We start from the raw sequence: 22,705 nt of genomic DNA on the forward strand, positions 1-22,705 counted from the left end.
AACTCTGAAACGAGACCCAACCAGTGGTTACAAGGAAAAGACAATAGAATGCCTACAAAAACTACAGAAAGAGGGCACCACTGATCGCCTACAATATCACCGTTTGTACCCCCAAGGTGCCATCCCGTGCATATATGGGCTCCCCAAGATTCACAAAGAAGGGGCCCCCCCTCAGACCAATTGTCAGCAGCATACACGCGGTCACGTTTAACATTGCCAAATATGTAGCCAACATCCTGGCTCCCTTGGTGGGCAATACGCCCCACCATATCCAGAACTCCATAGACTTTGTGAGGTTTAAAGATTGATACAGATGATACCATGGTATCCTATGATGTGACCTCCCTGTTCACTTGCATTCCAACCATGGAGGCAGTGGAAACAGTCAGACAACGGTTGCTACATGACAACACCCTCCATAACAGAACCAAGCTCAGTCCAGATCAGATATGCCAACTACTATATCTCTGCCTGAGCACTACCTATTTCAAATACAATGGCAATTTTTACAGACAGAAACATGGCTGTGCCATGGGCTCACCAGTATCGCCATTGTGGCTGACCTGTACATGGAGGATGTAGAATACAGAGCCTTGAACTCCTTTGAGGGAACAGCACCGGACCACTGGTTCAGATATGTGGATGACACATGGGTTAAAAACAAAACTCAAGAGGTACAAGCTTTCACTGAACACATCAACTCAGTGGACAAAAACATCAATTTGACAAGAGAGGATGTTAAGGATAACAGTTTGCCCTTCTTGGATTGTGACGTGAACATTACAGAGTACGGAGACCTCCATATTGGGGAAAACAGGAAACCCACTCACACAGACCAATACTTACTGCTCGATACTCACCACCCACTGGAACACAAGCACGCTCACATTTATGGTTTGCAGTGGAACCACTGAATGGATCTAGGGTCTAGGTGCCATGTCTTAAGGGTTACTTTTGTCTCCAAAGGTGGAAACGGGGCTAAAAGAACTACAAAGTGACACAAAGCAATTCTTACACCTTCATATTCTGCTGTGGTTCCTCGCAATCCTCCTTTGAATCTTCATTAAAAAAAATCCAGGTGTTTGGTGACAGTCATCAAAGGAGGACTCCTGTGGAGCTGTTGACCAGATGGGGTAAAATTCCCCAAATGTCTCTCACAGTTAAACATCTGTCCGACATGTCTGAGGTTCTCTTGAGCAAAAAGCTGCAACACAGAGCTTTAATACAAATCTCCTGCTGCTTCTTTCCTCCACACTCTCTTTAGTTCACACAGGTGGAGTGGCTGTGCTTTGAAAAATCCCTAAATGATTGTTTTCACCTGTGGGTCAAAATTAGCTTCCTCCTTTTGACCACTAGATGGCGACAGATCCCTTTAAAACACAGGTAAGAGTTGTTTTTACTTTAGATAACATATTGCTCATGTTATATTCTCCCTTCACATTCAACATACTTTAAATCCTTTTTCTTTTTACAAAACAAAAGTCACTATTTCCCAAAAAATTAAACCCCTCACCTTTTATGTTTTTAACAGGTGAAAATGAATAATGAGCCTTTATTATTTTCATGGGGTATATACCACACTATTACCAGTACTTCTACTACTGCTACACTGCTGCTACTAAAAGTGGTGTATGGTAGTTAACAGTGCACAATATTGTGGGCGACTGTAGCGAGATCAGCGATTCGATCCCCGGCCCCTCAAGTCCACACGTCCGATGGCTATTCCATCAGTGTAGTAAGTGGATACTGAGTAGCAGGTGGCACCATGTATGGTAGATGTGCTCAGCTTGTCAGTCTTGACAAATTTTGCACCTAAACAAGTTACTGTAAATTGCATCAACTTGTCACATGACCAAATAGAGACTTGACACTAGGCAATATCAACATACATGTTAACCAACAATCATCACTGCATGCCTGTACATGACAAAAGTATGAAAGAAACAAGAAATTATTCATTTAATCGAATCATTTTTAAATACATATAGTTTATTCATTTGTTGTAGATTGCTACTGACTATTTTACAAAAAGGAAAGAAAAGAAAAAAGAAAATTATGACAGAGATGTGTTGGCACGTTTCAGGTCAAATAGCCTGTACCAAATGGCATAATTTTTAATTTAAATGTGATTTTTTTTTTCTTTAGAAACACAGCTGTAGCTCCAAATTGGAAATCTGAATCATTTGCAAGGTCCCCCCACCCCACAGGCTCCAGTGCAACCGCACTACCTGTCCTGTCTATATTTAAACCCCTGGCTGCTGCTGCTTTTACAATAGGGAGAGAGGAAAAAATATATATATTTTTTTAAAAGTTTGTATGAAAGTTTTTTGTGACTTTGGGAAGCAACCTAATCATGCCAGTTCTCTAGTCTGCTTCTCCAAACTGGGAGTGTAAAGCTGATAACACAATTTCAAATGAAGGCTGAGTCATGAAGGTCGCTCAGCGGTGTCCCTTCTGATGTGCCTGTCCGCATCAGCCCAAGGTACAGCCCTTGACTGCACAGTGCTGCTGCCCATAAGATGAGAGAAGGAAAGATGGGAGAGACTATGCAGAGGAGCTGTGGACTGTAAACATTGAGCATCTCTGACAGACAAATCTTTTTACTCCACACTGAGTAACTTAATTGTTTTTGGTTAGTATTGAGTGTCACATGACTGACTGACAGAGGTTCTCTGGTCTCCTTCCAACTATTATCACTGTCATCAGTCGCAGGTTTAGAAGAGTCTTCCGTCTTATCATCAGTCTCAGGTTGAAAATATGTATCTGGCTGATTCTGGTCCTCCACAGTCCTCTCCGTTAACTTCTGGTTCCATCTGTGTAGTTGAGCTGCTGGCTGGAGGCTCTGCCTCTCTGCTCTCCTCAGTTTGAGTTTGATGAGGCTGAGCAGACTAACAAACTTTCTGAGTTGTTAAGGCCACGTGAATCTTTAGTGACAAACTCTGCAGCTGAAGGGGTTCCTTCTTGTGTGGGATTTAATGTATTTGTGTAACTGTCCAGTTTGTGTAAAAGATTTCATACAAACACTGAAGCTGGAAAGTGTTTGTCCTGTACGAGTTTCCATGGTTGTTTCTTAGTCTTTTTTCAAATAAAAGATTGTTTTTTCCAAACTGAACATCTGAAATAGTTTTCCCCATCATGAGTTGTCCTCGTGAGAATTCCTCATCCATTTGTTCCACAAATTGAACAACTAAATGATTTCTCTCCTGTATAAGATCTCATGTGTATCTTTAAAACACTACTGTAACCTGTTTCTCTCCTGAATGAGATCTCGTGACTTTTTAAATTTGTACTGCAACCTAATATTTTCTCACTGGGAGCGATAGAATGGTTTCTACCCTGTATGAGATCTTATGTGTGCCCTCAGATCTGCACTGCGCCTAAATCTCTACCCACACCCAGAGCAACTAAATGGTCTCTCTCCTGTATGTGATCTCATGTGCCTCTTCAGATCTCCATTGCAAATCTTTTCCCACACTCAGAGCAGCTAAATGGTTTCTACCCTATATGAGATGTCATGTGTCTCGTCAGATCTCCACTTTGACTAAATCTTTTCCCACACTCAGAGCAACTAAATGGTTTCTCTCCTGTATGAGATCTCATGTGTCTCTTCAGATCTCCATTGCAACCGAACCTTTTCCCACACTCAGAGCAACTAAATGGTTTCTCTCCTGTATGACATGTCATGTGTATCTTCAGATGTCCACTGCGACCAAATCTTTTCCCACACTCAGAGCAACTAAATGGTTTCTCTCCTGTATGCAATCTCATGTGTATCTTCAGATCTCCACTGTGACCAAATCTTTTCCCACACTCAGAGCAACTAAATGGTTTCTCTCCAGTATGAGATCTCATGTGAATCCTCAGCTGTCCCTTCTGGCCAAACCTTTTCCCACACTCAGAGCAGTCAAATGGTTTCTCCCCTGTATGAGATCTCATGTGTCTGTTCAGATCTCCATTGCAACCGAATCTTTTCCCACACTCAGAGCAGCTAAATGGTTTCTCGCAAACAATCAAATCACTCACAGGGACTTCATCATTTTCCAGAGAATTTAAACCTGACTGAGGTTCTCTGGTCTCCTTCCAATCATCACTGTCATCAGTCTCTGGTTGTAAATGTGTATCTGGATCTGAGTTTCTAGCTGGTTCTGCTCCTCCACAGTCCTCTCCCTCTGCTTCTGTTTCCATCTGTTCAGTGTGTCTTTGATGAAGATGTGAGGACTGAGGTTTCTCTTCATCATCTTCACTCTTCACAGGGACAGGAGTGGATGTGAACTTGGTGATATCATCCTCCTCCAGCTCTTGAAGCTGCTCTCCCTCCTGGCTGATCCAGAGTTCCTCCTGTTCCTCTTTAATGTGTGGAGGCTCTGGGTCCTCCTGGTCCACACTGGAGCTCCACTCCTGCTGCTCAGGGGGAACCTCTTCTTTAACCACCAACAGCTGCTGGACGTCTGCAGGAAACAGTGAACACACACACACACACACACACACACACACACACACAAAGTAGTCATTAACATGTACTGTTACTCTTGTCATGTCTGGAGGCTACAGTGTGGCTCTTTATTTGCTCAGGATAAAGTGAATTATGTGAGAATGATTGTCCATAGGATGCGAGAGTTTGCCGCAAATCAAGTTTGATTACTGGCAGCCTGAGAAAATAAAATGCTGGTGTTGTGTCAATGAGTTTGCCCATTGAAATCTGTTTCCCCCTAACCACAACCCCGCCCAAACGGCGAATGGTAGGGATGTTCCCGTCCACCTAATGAAAATTTTAACGAGGACTAGTCAACTAGTCTGAAAAGGGAAAACACTCAGAAAACAGCCAAAATTGCTGGAATGTTGAGTCTAACAATGATGGTACAAACATTGGATTATTAGTGAGTGGCATGCAGGAGAAGGCCTGTCTCATCATGAAGTGGGACCTCCATTGTGCCCAAATCTTCAGGGAGCCTTTAATAACAGGGTTTCCTGCTCACTTAAGGTTAATAGGTAGCGGAGCACTAATCAAAGATCTTAAATCTGCTGGACTACTAAAACCAGACTCCATTTTCACCCAATCCAGACTGCTCTGATCCACTGGTGTAGACATCCAATAAGTTATTTTATGTATATTAGCGGCCCAATAGTAAAATATGGCATTTGGAAGACCCAAACCTCCCACTTCCTTGTGCCGCTGTAGATAGATCTTTTTTACCTTGGGGGTAGTTTTATTCCACAGAAAGGTGTTTATGATTTTATCCAGTTCTTTAAAAAATGCTTTAGATATGCAAATGGGTATCATCTGGAATAAAAAAAGAAATCAAGGCATAACTGCCATCTTTATCGAATTTATCCTCCCTGCTAAGGATATAGGAAGGGCACACCATCGCTGGAGGTCTAATTTGGTCCTCTCTAAGGCAGGTTTGAAGTTAAATTTAAAGAGGTCCCCATACTTTCTTGTAACCGTTACCCCAAGATATGAAAATTTTTCATGGTACACTTTAAATGGATAAGACTCGTGTAGTCCGGCAGGATGCGGATCTTATCGCCATCAGTCTTCGTTATTTGTTTCAGAGCCCTGGCCTTCTCCAATATTCTCTCGCGTTCCTGGAAGTAGTGGCATCTAATTATCCAAGCCCTGGGAGGGTGATCTTCCTCCTGTCTCCTCCGCAGTGTCGGAAGAGACATGTCGAAAGTCTGCTGTAACAGCCGGGACATAAACTCCACTGGGCGTTTACCGTCCTCCCGCCCCTCTTTGATGCCAATGATTCTTAAATTACAACGCCGTGAGTGAGCTTCCAAGTCGTCATTTCGTGTTTTGAGAATGTCAATCTGTTTCTTCATCATGGCAATGTCTTTTTCCAAACCTGTAATTGAGTCGGAGTGGATGTTGGTCGCCGCCTCCAGCGAGGCCACCTGTGTTCCCAGCTTTAGGTTATCGGCTTTAGCAGCCTCGGTAGCATGTTGCAGTTCAAACGTAGCTGGTCAATCATCGTATTTTGACTCTGCCTTCTCCTCGATTTTGGCCAGTAGCTCGCCTTTCAGGTTTTCAATTGCTCAGAGAATAGCTGACTCCTCAGAATGTGTTGCCTGTGCGTTAGCATTATTAGCAGGTAAGCTAGCGTTGGGACTCTTTTTCTTTCTCATTTTTCTTCCTTTCTGGGGTGAAAAAGTCGTGACCGTGTTTCCAGCGTGCGTGGATTCAGACATGTAACTACCCGTAACTAAAACTTGGTGGAAAGATAAGTTGAGTCAATAATTTCAGCAGTTCAGATTAGGGATGGGTCACGATTTTCGATTTTCGAATAGTCGTTTTATTTTTGAAAAATCAATTTTTTAATGCGACTATTACTATTCGCCGTCTTATTTCCCCCCCTTTATTTGACATGCAATTCAGTTCCTAACCGCACGAGGGCAGTCTAGGACTGCTACAGCAGTGTGAGATGCTCTTCTACAACCCTAGAACCCTATTCTAGAACCCTATTCCCAATATTGGGCTTCATAAATATTGATTGATTTACCTAGCTGTGATTTTAAGGGGCTGAATATGTGATCCTTCTAAAGAGGCACAATGTCTGAACATTACAATTCTCTGTGTTTGTGTCTTTCCACAAATGCAATTGCAGGATTTGGCCACAAGAGAGCTCAACAATAGAGATTAACCTGTATCTGATGGTTGTCTCTCCCAATGACTAAGACAACACTTTCACATCAATTCACTGAAGAAAGGTCAAAAGAAATACTAGATTAAGGAAAATAATCACACAAGTTTTGTCCCCCTTTCAAAATAAGATAAAAAAAACACAGATAAACACAGAATACATATGTGGAAATCAGATATATTGGATCCTAATCACAGGAAGCAAACATGATACCTGTGCCCCTCATGAATTTAGAAATCCCACTAGATTGTTACAGAGCATGTTTGTCCATATTAAATATCCAAACAAGAAAAAACAACAACCAATGCATGAAAGCTGGGGGGAATAACAGCAAACAGCACCAGAGAAGGCAACAACATCGGAGAAGCGAACAACACCGGGACCCTTTTTCACAAAGGAGACTCAACAAACTCTTAGCCTAATTCCGATCTCCGAGTTGATTGAGCCTGAGCTGAGAAACTGAGTTTTCGGTTCCAGAACAGCTGATCGTAATTAGCTCGATCAACTCTGAGTATGTTCAGACTGAGGGAAGCATGTTCACAGCGAGCACCAAAAGCCATCATCAGTGGAGTGCAGATAACATGATTTTCAGTGACAGAAAGCGGAGTTAAAAGCACAACCGCTTATTTCATCCCAACTGAATCGTAGATTTTAACAACTGTGAATGAAGACTTCAAACATATCTTCAAACAAGGAAAAAAAAACCTTCATGCTGCAGCTTAACAGCGTGAGGTGGGATGGGAAAGGACGGCAGAGCGTGTTCATAGGTAAGTGACGTTATGTAATGTGATGCATTAATGTGTCTAATATACAGAAAATATATAAACATTTTTATATCTTAACAGTGTTCATATATTTCAATATAATTTGCTGTATCCTCTTATGCAGCTGTAATCTGATGGGGCCCAAACACACTGGGCACAAACTCAAAATCAAACACAAAAATTTTGTACAGACTGGTAAATATTTTGCTTATACTTTTGTCATTCTGTCAATATTAGGCTGAGGTTAATTGAATCGCTGTGAAATGACTTCTGATTCACGTAATGTCCTTTATTCTCAGATTGAGCTATGATGGGATGTTGAGTCCCATAAATGAGCCAGTTACACAGTGGAATCTTTGAATATATGAATAGTATTCATAAAGCATTGCATAATGTATCCACGTAGATTAATTTCTAATTAAACTGTAATTAAACCTGCAGTTCTGTGGGTCTTATTTCCTCTATATACGAATGAATGCAGGGCGAACTCATCTGATGTTTTCAATGTTAAATTTGCTGACGATACAGTGATTGTTGGTTTGATAACTGAGGATGAAACAGGTTATCAAGGATGTGTGAATGATTTTGTTAATTGGTGTCATGCTAGTTTTCTTCAGCAGAATACCAAGAAAACAAAAGAAATTATTTTTTCATTTCAGACTGAGCAGAGACACACACCAACATGTAGTTATTGATGGTGAAAGTATAGAAGTTGTTAATGAATATAAATATCTAGGGACAGTAATCGATAAACAACTGTCATGGGACTCAAATACAGCTGCCATCTATAGCAAAGGACAGCAAAGACTTTACTTTATGCGGAAGCTCTGACAGTTTGGAGTGGACAAACAAATACTGGTTCTCTTTTACCGTTCATTTGTGGAGTGTGTCAGATGAACTCTGTTTTTAGCCTCATTGCAGACTGCAATGAGGCTAAAAACAGAGTTCAGATGACGTTTCTCCAAACAACTTTTTATGTCGGGGCTTCAGGACACTTGGATCACTACAGATGAGCAGTATGGAGATATTTTGTGGTTTCAATTATGTGTTTTTGGAGGTTTGAATCTGGTGCGCCCAGCCTGCATTAGGTGGAGTTGTGTTGCTACCCACTCTCCCCTTGGATCTCCACAAGGGATGTGAGGACTCTAAAACTTCACCTGGGGGCGTCGGTAGCGTAGTGGATCGTGCTGGCGTCCCATGTACAGAGGCGATGCCTCGCTGCAGCGGTCGCAGGTTCGACTACGGCTTGCAACCCTTTGCTGCATGTCCTCTCTCTCTCTCTCTCTCTCTCTCTCTCTCTCTCTCTCTCGTCCATTAAAGGCAAAAAGCCCAAAAAAATAATCTTTAAAAAAAAAAACTTCACCTGAGCCTCACTCGGGATATGGGTGAGTAGATAATGGCTGAATTTTCGTTTTTGGGTGCGCTATCCCTTTAAGATAAATGATAGCGTGTGCGGTGAAATTGTATCTTTCATATAGACATTATGCCATGTCCTTACGCAACAGAATAAATTGTGCCTCAATGTCCACGACTTTTGTGGTGGTATTCAATACACTGCATCATTTTGAAAGGTTGGTAACAGGAAGTAGTTCGAGCGGAAGCTCTGTGTCTTGTGTTGTCGGATGTGCAGACACTTGATCAATAATGATGTGGTTCAGCATTAAAGCAGCTCGACGTTACCCTCAACATCTGTTGCAGGAAGTTCTTATCGCTCATCACGAAAACTTTATTCACAAAAGGACACGCCATGTCTCTCCTTCCTGCCACACGCTCAGCGGGCGATTTTCTCAGCGGGCGATGAGTTTCCCTCATCTCAAGCTGAACATACTCAGAGTTTTCACTGATCCTGCTTTCTGAAATAGGGCCCAGAGAAGCTAACGACACCAGAGAAGCTAACGGCACCAGAGAAGCTAACGACACCGGAGAAGCTAACGCGGCGTATAAACATCGACAGACTGAGTTTTTATTGAACAAAGCTGCAGTTATATCATTAATACTGAACTTGTAATGTTTAATGAACAAACCTGCTCTGTGTAACCGAAGCTGAGGGTTGAAAACAGCGTCCAGTAGTTTACGTTGTCGCTCGTTCTCCTCTTTTGATCGACAAAGTTCCTCCTCGTACTCTGCTATCGTTCTTTCAAACAGCCCAAATATCTCTTCAGCAGCCGCAGTTAGTCGCTGCTGCACCAACGCTCTCAGCATTTGGACTTTAGACATGTTCACACTGTAAAAACACAACAAAGACACTCTGCTAACACACGTTTCCAACAGACGCCATCTTGTTCAAACAGTGTGAAGTTAGCGACAGTAAAGAATACAGCTTCCGGGGTAAACGATTTAACGGGCTTCAAAATAAAAGTCCAAAAGTGTTACTGGAATTACAGACTGTCCCTTAGAAACACAAGCAGATAGATAAATGAATGAAAAACACTCTTTAGAGAATGATGTTCATTGACCTTAAAAGTTTATTCTTGAACTTGGAAAGAAAAGCTACAAAACATTTCACAAAACAAGGTCCAAATAAGTTGTTTAATAAACCAGCAAACATTGTGAATGACTCAATTTGAAGTTGTTCAGGAGGTGCTTCTTATGTCAAACTATATAGGCTACAGTTCTTTCCCCTCCAGGTAGGATCAGGACAAAAGGATTAAGAACAGCATTAACCCTAATATCAGACCTGGGGCCTCATTTATAAAAGAGTGGTTAGGATTCATACTAAAATTTGACGTGCGCCCAAAAGCTGAATGTTCTCATTTCATACATGTCTAGAGCCTTTTCGAGTAAGTAAGTAAGTAAGGAAGTATGTAAGTAAGTAAGTAAGTCAGTTTTATTTATATAGCACTTCTCACAGAGAGGACTCACAAAGTGCTTCACAAGTTAAAATACAAAAAAATACAATAGCAGAAACAATGCATAATACACAAAAACAAAATAAAAGTAAAGTGCAGCGAGATACAGAGATGATACAATGGACAATTAATGGAACGCAAGCCTAAACAGATGTGTTTTTAACTGCCTTTTAAAAATGTCCACGGAAGAGGCCGCTCTCAGCTCATGAGGTAGTGCATTCCACCATTTCGGTGCAACAGCCTGAAAGGCTCTATCACCTTTCGTCTTTAATCTTGTGTGAGGGACAGTAAGTAGGTGGCCTTCAGCGGACCGCAGTGACCTGACAGGACAGTGAAAGGACACCAGATCCGTCAAGTATGTAGGTGCTTGACCATGGAGGGCTCTGTAAGTGATGGTTAAAATCTTGTGCTGGATCCTGAAATTAACAGGGAGCCAGTGTAAGGATGCCAGGACTGGAGTGATGTGATTGAACTTATGAGATCTGGACAGAAGCCTGACGGCAGCGTTCTGGACCAGCTGGAGGCGGTCTAATGAAGTTTTATTGAGACAGGTGAAAAGAGAATTACAGTAATCTAGACGTGAGGAAATAAAAGCATGGATGATCATTTCTAGCTCGGAATAAGTTAACATGGATCTGAGTTTAGAAATGTTTTTGAGGTGGAAAAAGCAGGAGCGAGTGACAGTTTTGATGTGGTCATCGAAGAGCATGGCCTGATCAAATGTGACCCCTAGATTTCTCAACTTGGGGCACACATTTGCACTGAGGGACCCTAAGCAGCTGGCCACTTTAGATGTTGAGGCGTCAGGTACAATAATTAAAATCTCAGTTTTAGCTGCATTCAACTGAAGGGAGTTAGCAGCCATCCAGTCCTTAATAACAGTCATAAAATCGTACAGTGAGTCAATTCCATCGGTCCTATCAGGGTTAAAAGAAAAATACAACTGGAGGTCATCTGCATACATATGGTATGAGATACCTTCAAAATTGCTGATAACATCTCTGAGAGGGAGCACGTATAGCGCAAAGAGGATAGGCCCAAGCACTGAACCTTGGGGCACCCCGCAGGAAAGGGAGCAAACTCTGATTTATGAGGGCCAACAGCCACAGAAAAGGATCGATCAGACAGATAGGATTTAAACCAATGAAGGGTGATCCCTGAGATTCCTACCCTGTCCCTCAGCCTGTCTAAAAGGATGTGGTGATCAGGCTGCACTGAGATCAAGCAAAACCAGGACAGTGGATTTACCGGCATCAGAGGCCATCATCATGTCACTGGAGACCCTGAGAAGAGCAGTTTCTGTGGAATGTAACTGATGATAACCGGACTGAAATTTATCTAAGATATTGTAACTGTTCAACATTGTCACTAACTGGTTTGCAACTGCTTTTTCTAGAATCTTAGATACAAAGGGCAACTTGGAAATAGGCCGGTAGTTACTAAGAACAGCGGGGTCCAGATTGGGCTTTTTGAGAAGCCTTCATAGTGCACACAAGATCTGCTAAGTCTTGTAAGGAGACAGGTGAGACATTGTCAACAATTGACTGTTGTTTGGGAGGATCAGAAAGGGAGGAGGAGGGTGTTATACTGGCCTTGACACTGGCAACCTTATTCACAAAATACATTAAAAAATTACTACAGTCCTCATTAGAGGACACAGGTAGAGCAGGCGGTTGCGCACCAGTAATGCTACTTATAGTGTCAAAAATGACCCTGGGATTTCTCTTGTTGGAGATGATGAGATTCTTAAAATAAGAGGCTCTGGCCACCCTAATAACAGAATTGAATTCAGCTAACAGTTCTTTAAAATAAAGACGATGTACATGAAGCTTGGTTGATTTCCACAAGCGCTCAGCTCTCCGACATTTACGACGAAGGCAACGGATGTCGTCGTTCAGCCAGGGAGTGGGATTAGCTGTGGGGATAGTTCGAGGCTTTAAAGGAGCAATCTTATCAAGGAGAGCAGAGCAGTATGAGTTAAAAGTTAAAACTTGGGAGTCAACGTCAACATTAATACTAAAAGGCTGCGCCACACTGTTAAAAGCGGATGAGAATTTCTTAGCAGAGAGGTTATTTTACATACGGGAGAGTTTTGTACGCTTGCTGGTTGAACAGTCAGAAATAATAGACAAATTAAACAGGATGCAGTTGTGATCAGTGACGGGCAGCTCCTCAGAGACGATACAATCAATGTCCAAACCAAGTGTTAAAACAAGGTCCAGCGTGTTTCCCTTAATGTGTGTCGGGCCATTGACATGTTGCACAAAATGAAAAGATTCGGTGAGATTTATAAAATTATGAGCAAAGGAGTTTGTGGTGTCATTTACAGGCACATTAAAATCCCCAAGCATTAAAATTCTTTGCAATTTAGTGATGGAAGCCAAAAAGTCACTGAATTCAGCCAGAAAGGCGCCATTAATACCAGGAGAGCGATAAATTAAAATACAATAAAATGGGTTAGAGCGGCCAACTTTAGAAATTAGCAGTTCAAATGAGGTAAAAGTTCCACAATTCACTCTCCTCGAGGAGAAACTGTCTTTGTACAATAAAGCAAGGCCACCGTCGCAGCCAGTGGTCCTTGGGGCACATATGAATGCGCAATTGGGCAGGCATAACTCCTTCATGGACACATAATCTTCATCCCTTTGCCAGGTCTCGGTGAAAAACATGAAATCTAAATCTCTAGCGATGAAAAAATCATTCGGAGTGAATGATTTCTTATTGATTGAGCGAGCATTTAACAATGCCAGCTTGAGAGACTTGGGACCAGCTTTGCAGACAGATGATTGTGACAGTGGTTGCAGATACCGGAAGTTGTGGGTTGTGTGGTTTTGACGTTTGTGATGTCAGTTGTTCATTACTACGGGTATGAAGGTGGGAGTTTGTGGGACAGTAGAGACCAGCCCAGTAGTTGGGGCAATAGGAAAGCAGGAGGGATTGTCTGTAGAGGTTAGTGGCAGCTGGAGCCTGTAGGGGGAGCTGCAGGAGGCAATGTCTACAGAATGCTCCGCAGAAGAAGAGGCAGGCACTGAGAAGGGGGTGTGGCACGTAAACAGTCACGCATGTGTGAGTGGCGTTGTGTGTACGGTATGCTGTATGTTGGCTGCTAACATGCGGCTTCCTAGCTAAACCCTCAACCCTCTGTTGCTCCAGAGTTAAATCTGAACCAGCAATTTTAGTGCCGCTGCTGTTGAAAAAACACATATATGACCTTTGTCATGTGGCTGCCTTTGAACTCTTTTCCCGCACACAGAGTGCCTGAAGAGTTTCTCCTCTTTGGGGATTCTCATGTGTGTTACAGCGTGGTCACTGTGTATGAATTGCACAGTAGAATGAAATTAAGTTTCTGTGAGCACTGCAGTCTGTCGATTGGTCAATCGCAGATGGTCACTCTGCTCAGGGCTGAGTTGTGGCTGGTTTTGTAACCACTGTTCAAACCATGGCAAGTCTTGCATACATTATTTTAAGCGAAATAGCTGCAGTAAGAGGGAAACAACCATTGACTTAAAAGAACCACAAAGACACAAAATTACCACAAAGAAAAGCGAAATGACTACAAAGAGGGGAAATGATGACTGACTCAAAACAACTACAAAGAGACACAAAAGAACTACAAAGAGACACAAAATAACCAGAGACACAAAAGAACTACAAAGAGACACAAAATTACCACAAGAAACACAAAACTACAGACAGGTTGGTTTGGACCACAAAAAGAGGCTAAACTACCACAAAAAGTGTCCTGTGTATGAGAGGTGGTGGGTCCTTTTGCATGCCTGTGCCCAGGGACCCATTGTCTTATAATCCGTCCATAGCTCTTGTGATGGTATTAAGAAACAGAGCTACAAGGAATCATCAGTTGGCTGCTTTTTGAATCAAAAAACACAACTTCTGCTGACCTTGAGTTAAGATATTTTTATAGCAAGCTGAAGTCACTAAGAACACACCTTTTTGAGTTCAGCCAAGTGCGTGTCCCTGCAAACACATGTCTGCTCCAAGTCCGTCTTTTCCTTTTGTAACAACCTTTGCAGCTCCTCCAACTCACCCTGAGGACAGCCCAAATATCCCACTGCATCAGCACACTGCCACCTCAGTAAACTCTGTACAACAATGATTGTAATCAAGCAGCAGCCAGTGAGGAAGCCCAAATTACCTGCAGGTCTTTCATGAGTTTGGGTTGAAATCAAACAGTGTGTTTTGCTGATCATCTTGATCTCTACTCTGCCTGAAAATGAGATACTGTTTGATAAAGACAGGCAGAGAAATAATTCTTATACCTCTATATTCTGCTGTGGTTCCTCGCAATCCTCCTTTGAATCTTCATTAGAAAAATCCAGGTGTTTGGTGACAGTCATCAAAGGAGGACTCCTGTGGAGCTGTTGACCAAATGGGGTAAAATTCCCCAAATGTCTCTCACAGTTAAACATCTGTCCGACATGTCTGAGGTTCTCTTGAGCAAAAAGCTGCAACACAGAGCTTTAATACAAATCTCCTGCTGTTTCTTTCCTCCACACTCCCTTTCGTTCACACAGGTGGAGTGGCTGTGCTTTGAAAAATCCCTAAATGATTGTTTTCACCTGTGGGCCAAAATCAGCGTCCTCCTTTTGACCACTAGATGGCGACAGATCCCTTTAAAACACAGGTAAGAGTTGTTTTTACTTTAGATAACATATTGCTCATGTTATATTCTCCCTTCACATTCAACATACTTTAAATCCTTTTTCTTTTGCAAAATAAAAGCCACAATTTCCCAAAACATTAAACCCCACCTTTTAAGTTTTTAACAGGTGAAAATGAATAATGAGCTTTTGTTATTTTCATGGGGTATATATCACACTATTACCAGTACTTCTACTACTGCTACACTGCTGCAACTAAAAGTGGTGTATGGTAGTTAACAGTGCACAATATTGTGGCCGACTGTAGTGAGATCAGCGATTCGATCCCCGGCCCCTCAAGTCCACACTTCCGATGGTTGTTCCATCAGTGTGCGTAAGTGGTTACTGAGTAGCAGGTGGCACCATGTATGGTAGCCACGGCCACCAGTTTGTGACTGTGTGTGTGAATGGGTGAATGTGACATATAGAATAAAACCACTTTCAGTGGTCTGAAGACGAGGCAAGTCCATTTACCACACACAGGCAACCATAAACACCACTGGCAACTGCTTATAAAAAAGCACAAGGACTTTAATTCAGGGAGCTTTTCCAGATTTTCCTCCTGTTCAGCCCTCTCTTGTCCTTTTTTACTGCAGCTTTTATCTTACAAAGGCATGACTGCTTAGTGGACTTGTAGATGTGCTCAGCTTGTCAGTCTTGACAGATTTTGCACCTAAACTAGAAACTGTAAATTGTATCAACTTGTCACATGACCAAATAGAGACTTGACACTAGGCAACATCAACATACATGTTACTCAACAATCATCATTGCATGCCTGTACATGACAAAAGTATGAAAGAAACAAGAAATTATTCATTTAATTGAATCATTTTTAAATACATATAGTTTATTCATGTTTTTTTGGGTTCATGTAGAATCAGCATATCATTTTGTTGTAGATTATAGACTATTTTACAAAAAGGAAAGAAAAGAAAAAAAGAAAATTATGACAGATGTGTTGGCATGTTTCAGGTCAAATAGCCTGTAGCATATGGCACCATTATTGATGTAATGGGATTTTTTTTTTTTTCTTTAGAAACACAGCTGTAGTTCCGAAGCGGAAATCTGAATCATTTGCAAGGTCCCACCACCCAACAGGCTCCAGTGCAACCGCACTACCAGTACTGTCTTTATTTAAACCCCTGGCTGCTGCTGCTTTTACAGTAGGGAGGAAGGAATTATTTCTTTTTAAAAATCATGAAGACTTCCGCCTGTGCTGCGTTCCTGAACCTGTAAAATCCTCTGAATTTAGAGAGGGGACACAGAGGAGACAAAAAATTTCTTCACCACATGAAAAAAAAGGATCACCAGTGTAAATGAACACTTTGTTAAGAGTATTTTCAACACCTAACCATGCTGTCAGACAGTCCCTTACAATGGCAAACCGATACAGTTAGATGATGCTCTCCTAAAAGCAACCAGACTCCACTGACAGAATCTGTAATTTTACCTCACAGAACACAATGAGTCTTCAGCTGCCCTTCGATTGGACAGTTAGTTTGTGTTGTTGTGTGACTTTTGGAAGCGACCTAACCATGCCAGTTCTCTTGTCTGCCTGTCCAAACTGGGAGTGTAAAGCTGATAACACAATTCCAAATGAAGGCTGAGTCATGAAGGTTGTTCAGTGGCGTCCCCTCTGATGTGCCTGTCCGCATCAGCCCACGGCCCAGCCCTTGACTGCACAGTGCTGCTGCACATAAGATGAGCGAAGGAAAGATTGGAGAGACTATGCAGAGGAGCTGTGGACTGTAAAAACTGAGCATCTCTGACAGACAAATCTTTTTACCCCACACTGAGTAACTTAATTGTTTTTGGTTAGTATTGAGTGTCACATGACTGACTGACAGAGGTTCTCTGGTCTCCTTCCAACTATTATCACTGTCATCAGTCACAGGTTTAGAAGAGTCTTCCATCTTATCATCAGTCTCAGGTTGAAAATGTGTATCTGGCTGATTCTGGTCCTCCACAGTCCTCTCTGCTAACTCCTGGTTCCATCAGATGATGATGTCGACCAAATCTATTCTCACATTCAGAGCAACTAAATGGTTTCTCCCCTGTATGAGATCTCATGTGTACCCTCAGAACTCCACTTTGACTAAAGCATTTCCCACACTAAGAACAATTAAATGGTTTCTCTCCTGTATGAGATCTCATGTGTTTGTTCAGATTTCCACTGCAACCGAATCTTTTCCCACACTCAGAGCAACTAAATGGTTTCTCTCCTATATGAGATCTCATGTGTCTCTTCAGATCTCCATTGCGACCAAATCTTTTCCCACACTCAGAGCAACTAAATGGTTTCTCTCCAGTATGAGATCTCATGTGAGTCCTCAGATGTCCCTTCTGACCAAATCTTTTCCCACACTCAGAGCAGTCAAATGGTTTCTCTCCTGTATGACATCTCATGTGTATCTTCACAACTCCACTTTGACTAAATCTTTTCCCACACTCAGAGCAACTAAATGGTTTTTCACCTGTATGCGATCTCATGTGTGCCCTCAGAACTCCACTTAGACTAAATCTTTTCCCACACTCAGAGCAAGTAAATGGTTTCTCTCCAGTATGCGATCTCATGTGAGTCCTCAGATGTCCCTTCTGACTAAATCTTTTCCCACACTCAGAGCAGTCAAATGGTTTCTCTCCTGTATGACATCTCATGTGTATCTTCACAACTCCACTTTGACTAAATCTTTTCCCACACTCAGAGAAACTAAATGGTTTCTCTCCTGTATGTGATCTCATGTGTTTGTTCAGATCTCCATTGCTACCGAATCTTTTCCCACACTCGGAGCAGCTAAATGGGGTCTCACAAAGAATGAAATCACTCACAGGGACATTTTTCAGACAGTTTAAACCTGACTGAGGTTCTCTGGTTTCCGTCCAATCATCACTGTCATCAGTCTCAGGTTGAAAATGTGTATCTGGATCTGAGTTCCTGGCTGGTTCTGCTCCTCCACAGTCCTCTCCCTCTGCTTCTGTTTCCATCTGTTCAGTGTGTCTTTGATGAAGCTGTGAGGACTGAGGTTTCTCTTCATCATCTTCACTCTTCACAGGGACAGGAGTGGGTGTGAACTTTGTGATATCATCCTCCTCCAGCCCTTGAAGCTGCTCTCCCTCCTGACTGATCCAGAGTTCCTCCTGTTCCTCTTTAATGTGTGGAGGCTCTGGGTCCTCCTGGTCCACACTGGAGCTCCACTCCTGCTGCTCAGGGGGAACCTCTTCTTTAACCACCAACAGCTGCTGGACGTCTGCAGGAAACAGGAAACACACACACACACACACACACAGCAGTCATTAACATGTACTGTTACTCTTGTCATGTCTGGAGGCTACAGTGTGGCTCTTTATTTGCTCAGGCTGAAGTGAATTATGTGAGAATGATTGTCCATGGGATGTGAGAGTTTGCCGCAAATCATGTTTGATTACTGGCAGCCTGAGTAAATAAAATGCTGGTGTTGTGTCAATGAGTATGCCCATCGAAATCTGTTTCCCCCTTACCAAAACCCCGCCCAAACGGCGAATGGTAGGGATGTTCCTGTCCACTTAACGAAAATTATAACGAGGACTAGTCAACTAGTCTGAAAAATGGAAAACACTCAGCCAAAATTTAGCACAATTTATTGTTAAGTATTTGAAACATTGTCCCAAAAATACTGTATGCATCAAGAGCCCTTTGAAGCCTTTAATCACAATCTTCAACAACCATGGCGGATTTTAAATGCCGCTGAAGTACGAGACACTTTGCGGCGTGCGCTATGAACGTGAACATAACGGCAACTCAGTCAAAAGATAACCACCAAAATAAAAAATAAATAAACTGCCTCTGAAATGTGGGGCATAGAACAGAAATGATAGCAATTCACTTTAAAGTTAATAAAACAAGATTACAATTATAATTAAATTTCAGCTGAAATGAGAGGCATTTTGCTCCGTGCAGTATGAACGTAAACCTGCACACTATCTGACAACAACTTACTACTCAAAAAAGATTAATTGCTGCTGAATTCATTTTCTACATCAAAGTACTGCCAAACTGCGCTGGTTTGGCGAGGACATCGCCCTTATTTCCCACCGTGCAGTTTTATAACTCCAGTCTGCTCGAGCATTACCCGGGGAGGGGAACTGCTGTCTGACGGCTCTGTAGCACCCACTAGTGGCGGGAGGCTGCATGACATTTAAGACGCCTTCTACATGAATAAAACACTAATTGGTTTACCGACTAATATTTCTGGTGTCGACTAGCATATTCTGCTGCACCTGTGAGAGAGAGAGAGAGCAGGTCTCAGAGCGAGTATGTGAGAGAGCAGGAGCAGCGTTTACTGAATTGCAGAAAAATATTTCAGCTTGTTTTCAACTTCCCGGTGAGTTCTGATATCTGTCAGAGGCTGTAACTGGCTCATACTACCACCGAGCCAGCAGCCGGAGTAAGCCCGAAGTGAAGCCGGGCACTCCACCGTGCGAGCAGCTACCACCATCCAGCTAGCAGCCGGAGCTTGCCCGAGTGAAGCCGGCATTCCACCGAGCGAGTGGCTACCACCACCGAGCGAGAAGCCGGAGCGAGCCCGAGTTAAGCCGGGCCCTCCACCGAGCCACCGAGCAAGCAGTCGGAACTAGCCCGAGTAAAGCCGGGCACTCCACCGGGCTACTTAGCGGCTACCGTCAAGCTTGCGGCACGAGCTGGCGAGCGGCTACCATCCAGCTTGCGGCAGGAGCTGGCAAGCGGCTACCATCGAGCTTGCGGCAGGAACTAGCGAGCGGCTACCATCGAGCTTGCGGCAGGAGCCAGCGAGCGGCTACCATCAAGCTTCTAGCAGGAGCTAGCGAGCGGCTACCATCGAGCTAGCGGTTTCTACCCCGGCTGTTTCCCGCAGTTTCCCACTGCCACTGCTTGGCTACCTGTTACCTCTGCCTGCCTGACCAGGTACGCGAAAATGGGACCAAAGCAGCAGAAAAACACTGATGAGGAGTATGTATCGCAGCAGAAAGACATGTTCACTGCTCTATTACAGCAACAACAAGACATCTTTAAAAACTTTGTTAAAGTCATTTTGGACTCGACTAACTCCAGGTTGGATGCAATCACGAAAGAAGTGCAGGATCTGAAATCAAGCATACAATTCACACAGAAAGATGTTGATGAACTGAAGATCACTCAAGCAAAACAGTCAGATCATTGCAACATAATTCAAACAGACATTATGAAGTTATGTGAAAGTCTACAGGTCATCCTGGACAAGCAAGAGTACCTGGAGGGTCAATCAAGGGGGAACAACATCGTGATTGACCTGAAGCCCCAGGTGAATCTTGGGCGGATTCAGAGGAGAAAGTAAAAGACATGCTGAAGCAGAAGTTACAGCTACAGAGGGAGATTGAGGTGGAGCGTGCACACCGCACAGGTAAACCTGAAGCTGCCAGAGAAAGACCAAGATCCATAGTTGTCAAGTTCCTGCGTTTCAAGGACAAGGCTGCAGTCATGCAAAGAGCCAAGAACCTTAAGGGTACTAAAATATTTATCAACGAGGACTACACAGACGCCATACGGTTAAAGAGAAAAGAACTGATACCAAAGATGAAAGCTGCACGTGAAAAAGGAGACATCGCCTACCTCAGACATGACAGACTGATCATCCATCCTCGCACCAGCACGCCATGCTAAGCTGTGTATGAATGAAGGTATGCCAACAAAAAAGACTCCTCTAACACTTTTATGACTAACACAATCACATCACAACACAAACAATCAAAGAGAGGCTTGCGTATCGCACATATTAACATAAACAGTCTAAGAAACTAAATAAATGAAGTCACTGAACTGCTATCTGAACATAAATTACACATACTTGCTATTTCAGAGACTCATCTGGACTCTTCCTTTGAGGACAGTGAGCTAGATATCAGAGGTTACAACATTTACAGAAATGACAGACATAGATATGGTGGAGGAGTAGCTTTTTATGTTCAGAATCAAGTGCCTGTGAAAATAAGTACTGATATGATGCAATACGACATTGAAATATTATGGATACAAGCTCATCTACCTCATCGAAAGCCTATACTCCTAGGTTGCTGTTATAGACCACCTAGTGCCAATAATGAATATCTTGATGCAATTTTTGAAATGTTGGATAATAATAATGTTGTGGGTCTGGATATTTACTTCATGGGTGATTTTAACATTGACTGGTTTGCTCAAAATTGTCCTCTGAAGAACAAAATGCAAACTGCAACAAATACACGTGGACTTACTCAAATCATAAATAAACCTACTAGAATATGTGTGAAGAGTGATGGCACCAAAACATCTAAGTGCATCGATCATGTTTTTACAAATTCTCCGGCGAATAAAGTGTAATAAAATATTGTCTGTGCCAATTGGCAGCAGCGATCATAATCTGATCATAGTTGTTGGAAACACTAAACTAGACCTGGACCCACAATAATACTTAAAAGGTCAAACACATTGTTTAATCATGATTTATTTATTAATGATGTGAAAGAAATCTGTTGGTCAGAAGTGTTAACAGCAAACAACCCTGAAATTGCCCTGTTGAAGTTCAACAATTTATTTTTGCCTCTGGTGGAGAAACATGCACCATTAAAGAAGTTTACTGTCAGGAATGCCAAAACACCCTGGTTAGACAAAGAAATTAAAGACGCTATGAAAATGAGAGATCAAATGAAAAAAACAGCAATTATAACAGGAAATAAATGTGACTGGGACCTCTATAGGAAAATGAGAAACTCTGTTACCAAACTTAACAGGAAAAAAAAAGAAAATATATTTTGAAGATCGAGTTAAGGAAGTGGGTAATGATAGTAGAAAACTATGGAATATCCTAAATGATCTGACAGGTAGGAAAAACAAAACAAATCCATCCTTTTTGGAGACAGATGATAAGTTTATTACTAAGCCCAGGGAAATTGCAAATTATTTAAATGATTATTTTATAAACAAACTAGAAAAACTAAGAGAAAATATGCCTAATCTAAGTAATGATATATCTCACCTATTAATTAGAAATGAAATTATGAATAGTAAAAACTCCAAGTTCAAACTGGAGAATGTAAACACAAATAAGGTAAAGGATTTCCTGAAAAACTGTAAAGATAAACCACCGGGTTTTGATGGCCTTGACAGCAGGCTTCTCAAACTGGCTGCTGATGAGATTACCCCTGCATTAGCTCATATAATTAACTTAACTTTTGAGTGCTGTACATGTCCACAAGCTTGGAAACAGGCAAAAATAATTCCGCTGCCTAAGAATAAGAAACTGCCTTTTTCAGGCTCAAACAGTCGTCCTATCAGTTTGTTACCTGTGTTAGGAAAAATTACGGAAACAATTGTATATGAACAAATTAATGACTATTTATCTACTAATAACATAATTTGCAACTCTCAACATGCATACAGAAAGGCTCACTCCACGGCAACGGCACTGACTAGCATGTCTGATGATTGGCTTGGAGAAATTGAAAAGAAAAATATGGATATATAGATTTCTCAGCCGCTTTCGATATAATTGATCATCATTTACTACTAGAAAAACTGTCCTGCTATGGATTTGAGCAGTCTGCACTTGGTTTTACAGCTATCTATCAAACAGGACACAAACAGTGTTTTTTAATGGCAGCTATTCAGGAACCAGAACCACGATATGTGGAGTACCCCAAGGGAGTTGCCTTGGTCCGTTATTATTCAGTATTTTCACAAATGATTTACCGTATGTACTAGATAAAACTAACGTAGTGATGTATGCAGATGATTCAACTACACATCAGCACCAACTAAT

At 42.1% G+C, this 22,705-nt stretch overlaps 4 protein-coding genes across 5 annotated transcripts in view; all 4 read right to left on the minus strand.

Moving 5' to 3' along the window:
• Window positions 1–9,688, minus strand: part of LOC117245837 (uncharacterized) — a 277,287-nt gene extending 267,599 nt beyond the window's left edge. The window contains exons 1-2 of one of the 2 annotated variants that reach the window (XM_033609509.2): window positions 9,430–9,688; window positions 1,969–4,448 (exon numbers count right to left, since the gene is read on the minus strand). In XM_033609509.2, the coding sequence (XP_033465400.2) occupies window positions 3,496–4,448; window positions 9,430–9,622 (1,146 nt within the window). In that variant the 5' untranslated portion in view covers window positions 9,623–9,688 and the 3' untranslated portion in view covers window positions 1,969–3,495. Of the gene's footprint in view, window positions 1–1,968; window positions 4,449–9,429 lie in introns of those variants that run through there. The other variant, XM_078163870.1, reaches the window with a different exon arrangement.
• Window positions 1–22,705, minus strand: part of LOC117245847 (uncharacterized) — a 301,333-nt gene that overhangs the window by 188,337 nt on the left and 90,291 nt on the right. The gene's annotated exons all lie outside the window — the stretch shown is intronic.
• The window catches only part of LOC117246011 (uncharacterized), a 148,297-nt gene that overhangs the window by 89,655 nt on the left and 35,937 nt on the right, over window positions 1–22,705 (minus strand). The window lies entirely within an intron of this gene.
• Window positions 15,745–18,161, minus strand: LOC117245988 (uncharacterized). The gene has a single exon (XM_033609631.2). The coding sequence runs from the start codon at window positions 17,898–17,900 to the stop codon at window positions 17,028–17,030; it is 873 nt and encodes a 290-aa protein (XP_033465522.2). The 5' UTR covers window positions 17,901–18,161; the 3' UTR covers window positions 15,745–17,027.

The sequence above is a fragment of the Epinephelus lanceolatus genome, chromosome 22, assembly GCF_041903045.1.
Source record: "Epinephelus lanceolatus isolate andai-2023 chromosome 22, ASM4190304v1, whole genome shotgun sequence".
Classification (NCBI taxonomy): domain Eukaryota; kingdom Metazoa; phylum Chordata; class Actinopteri; order Perciformes; family Serranidae; genus Epinephelus; species Epinephelus lanceolatus.

What these genes read in the sequence shown, in the direction of transcription:
- LOC117245988 (XM_033609631.2), bottom strand. Translation starts at nt 17,900, where the DNA reads ATGGAAACAGAAGCAGAGGGAGAGGACTGTGGAGGAGCAGAACCAGCC.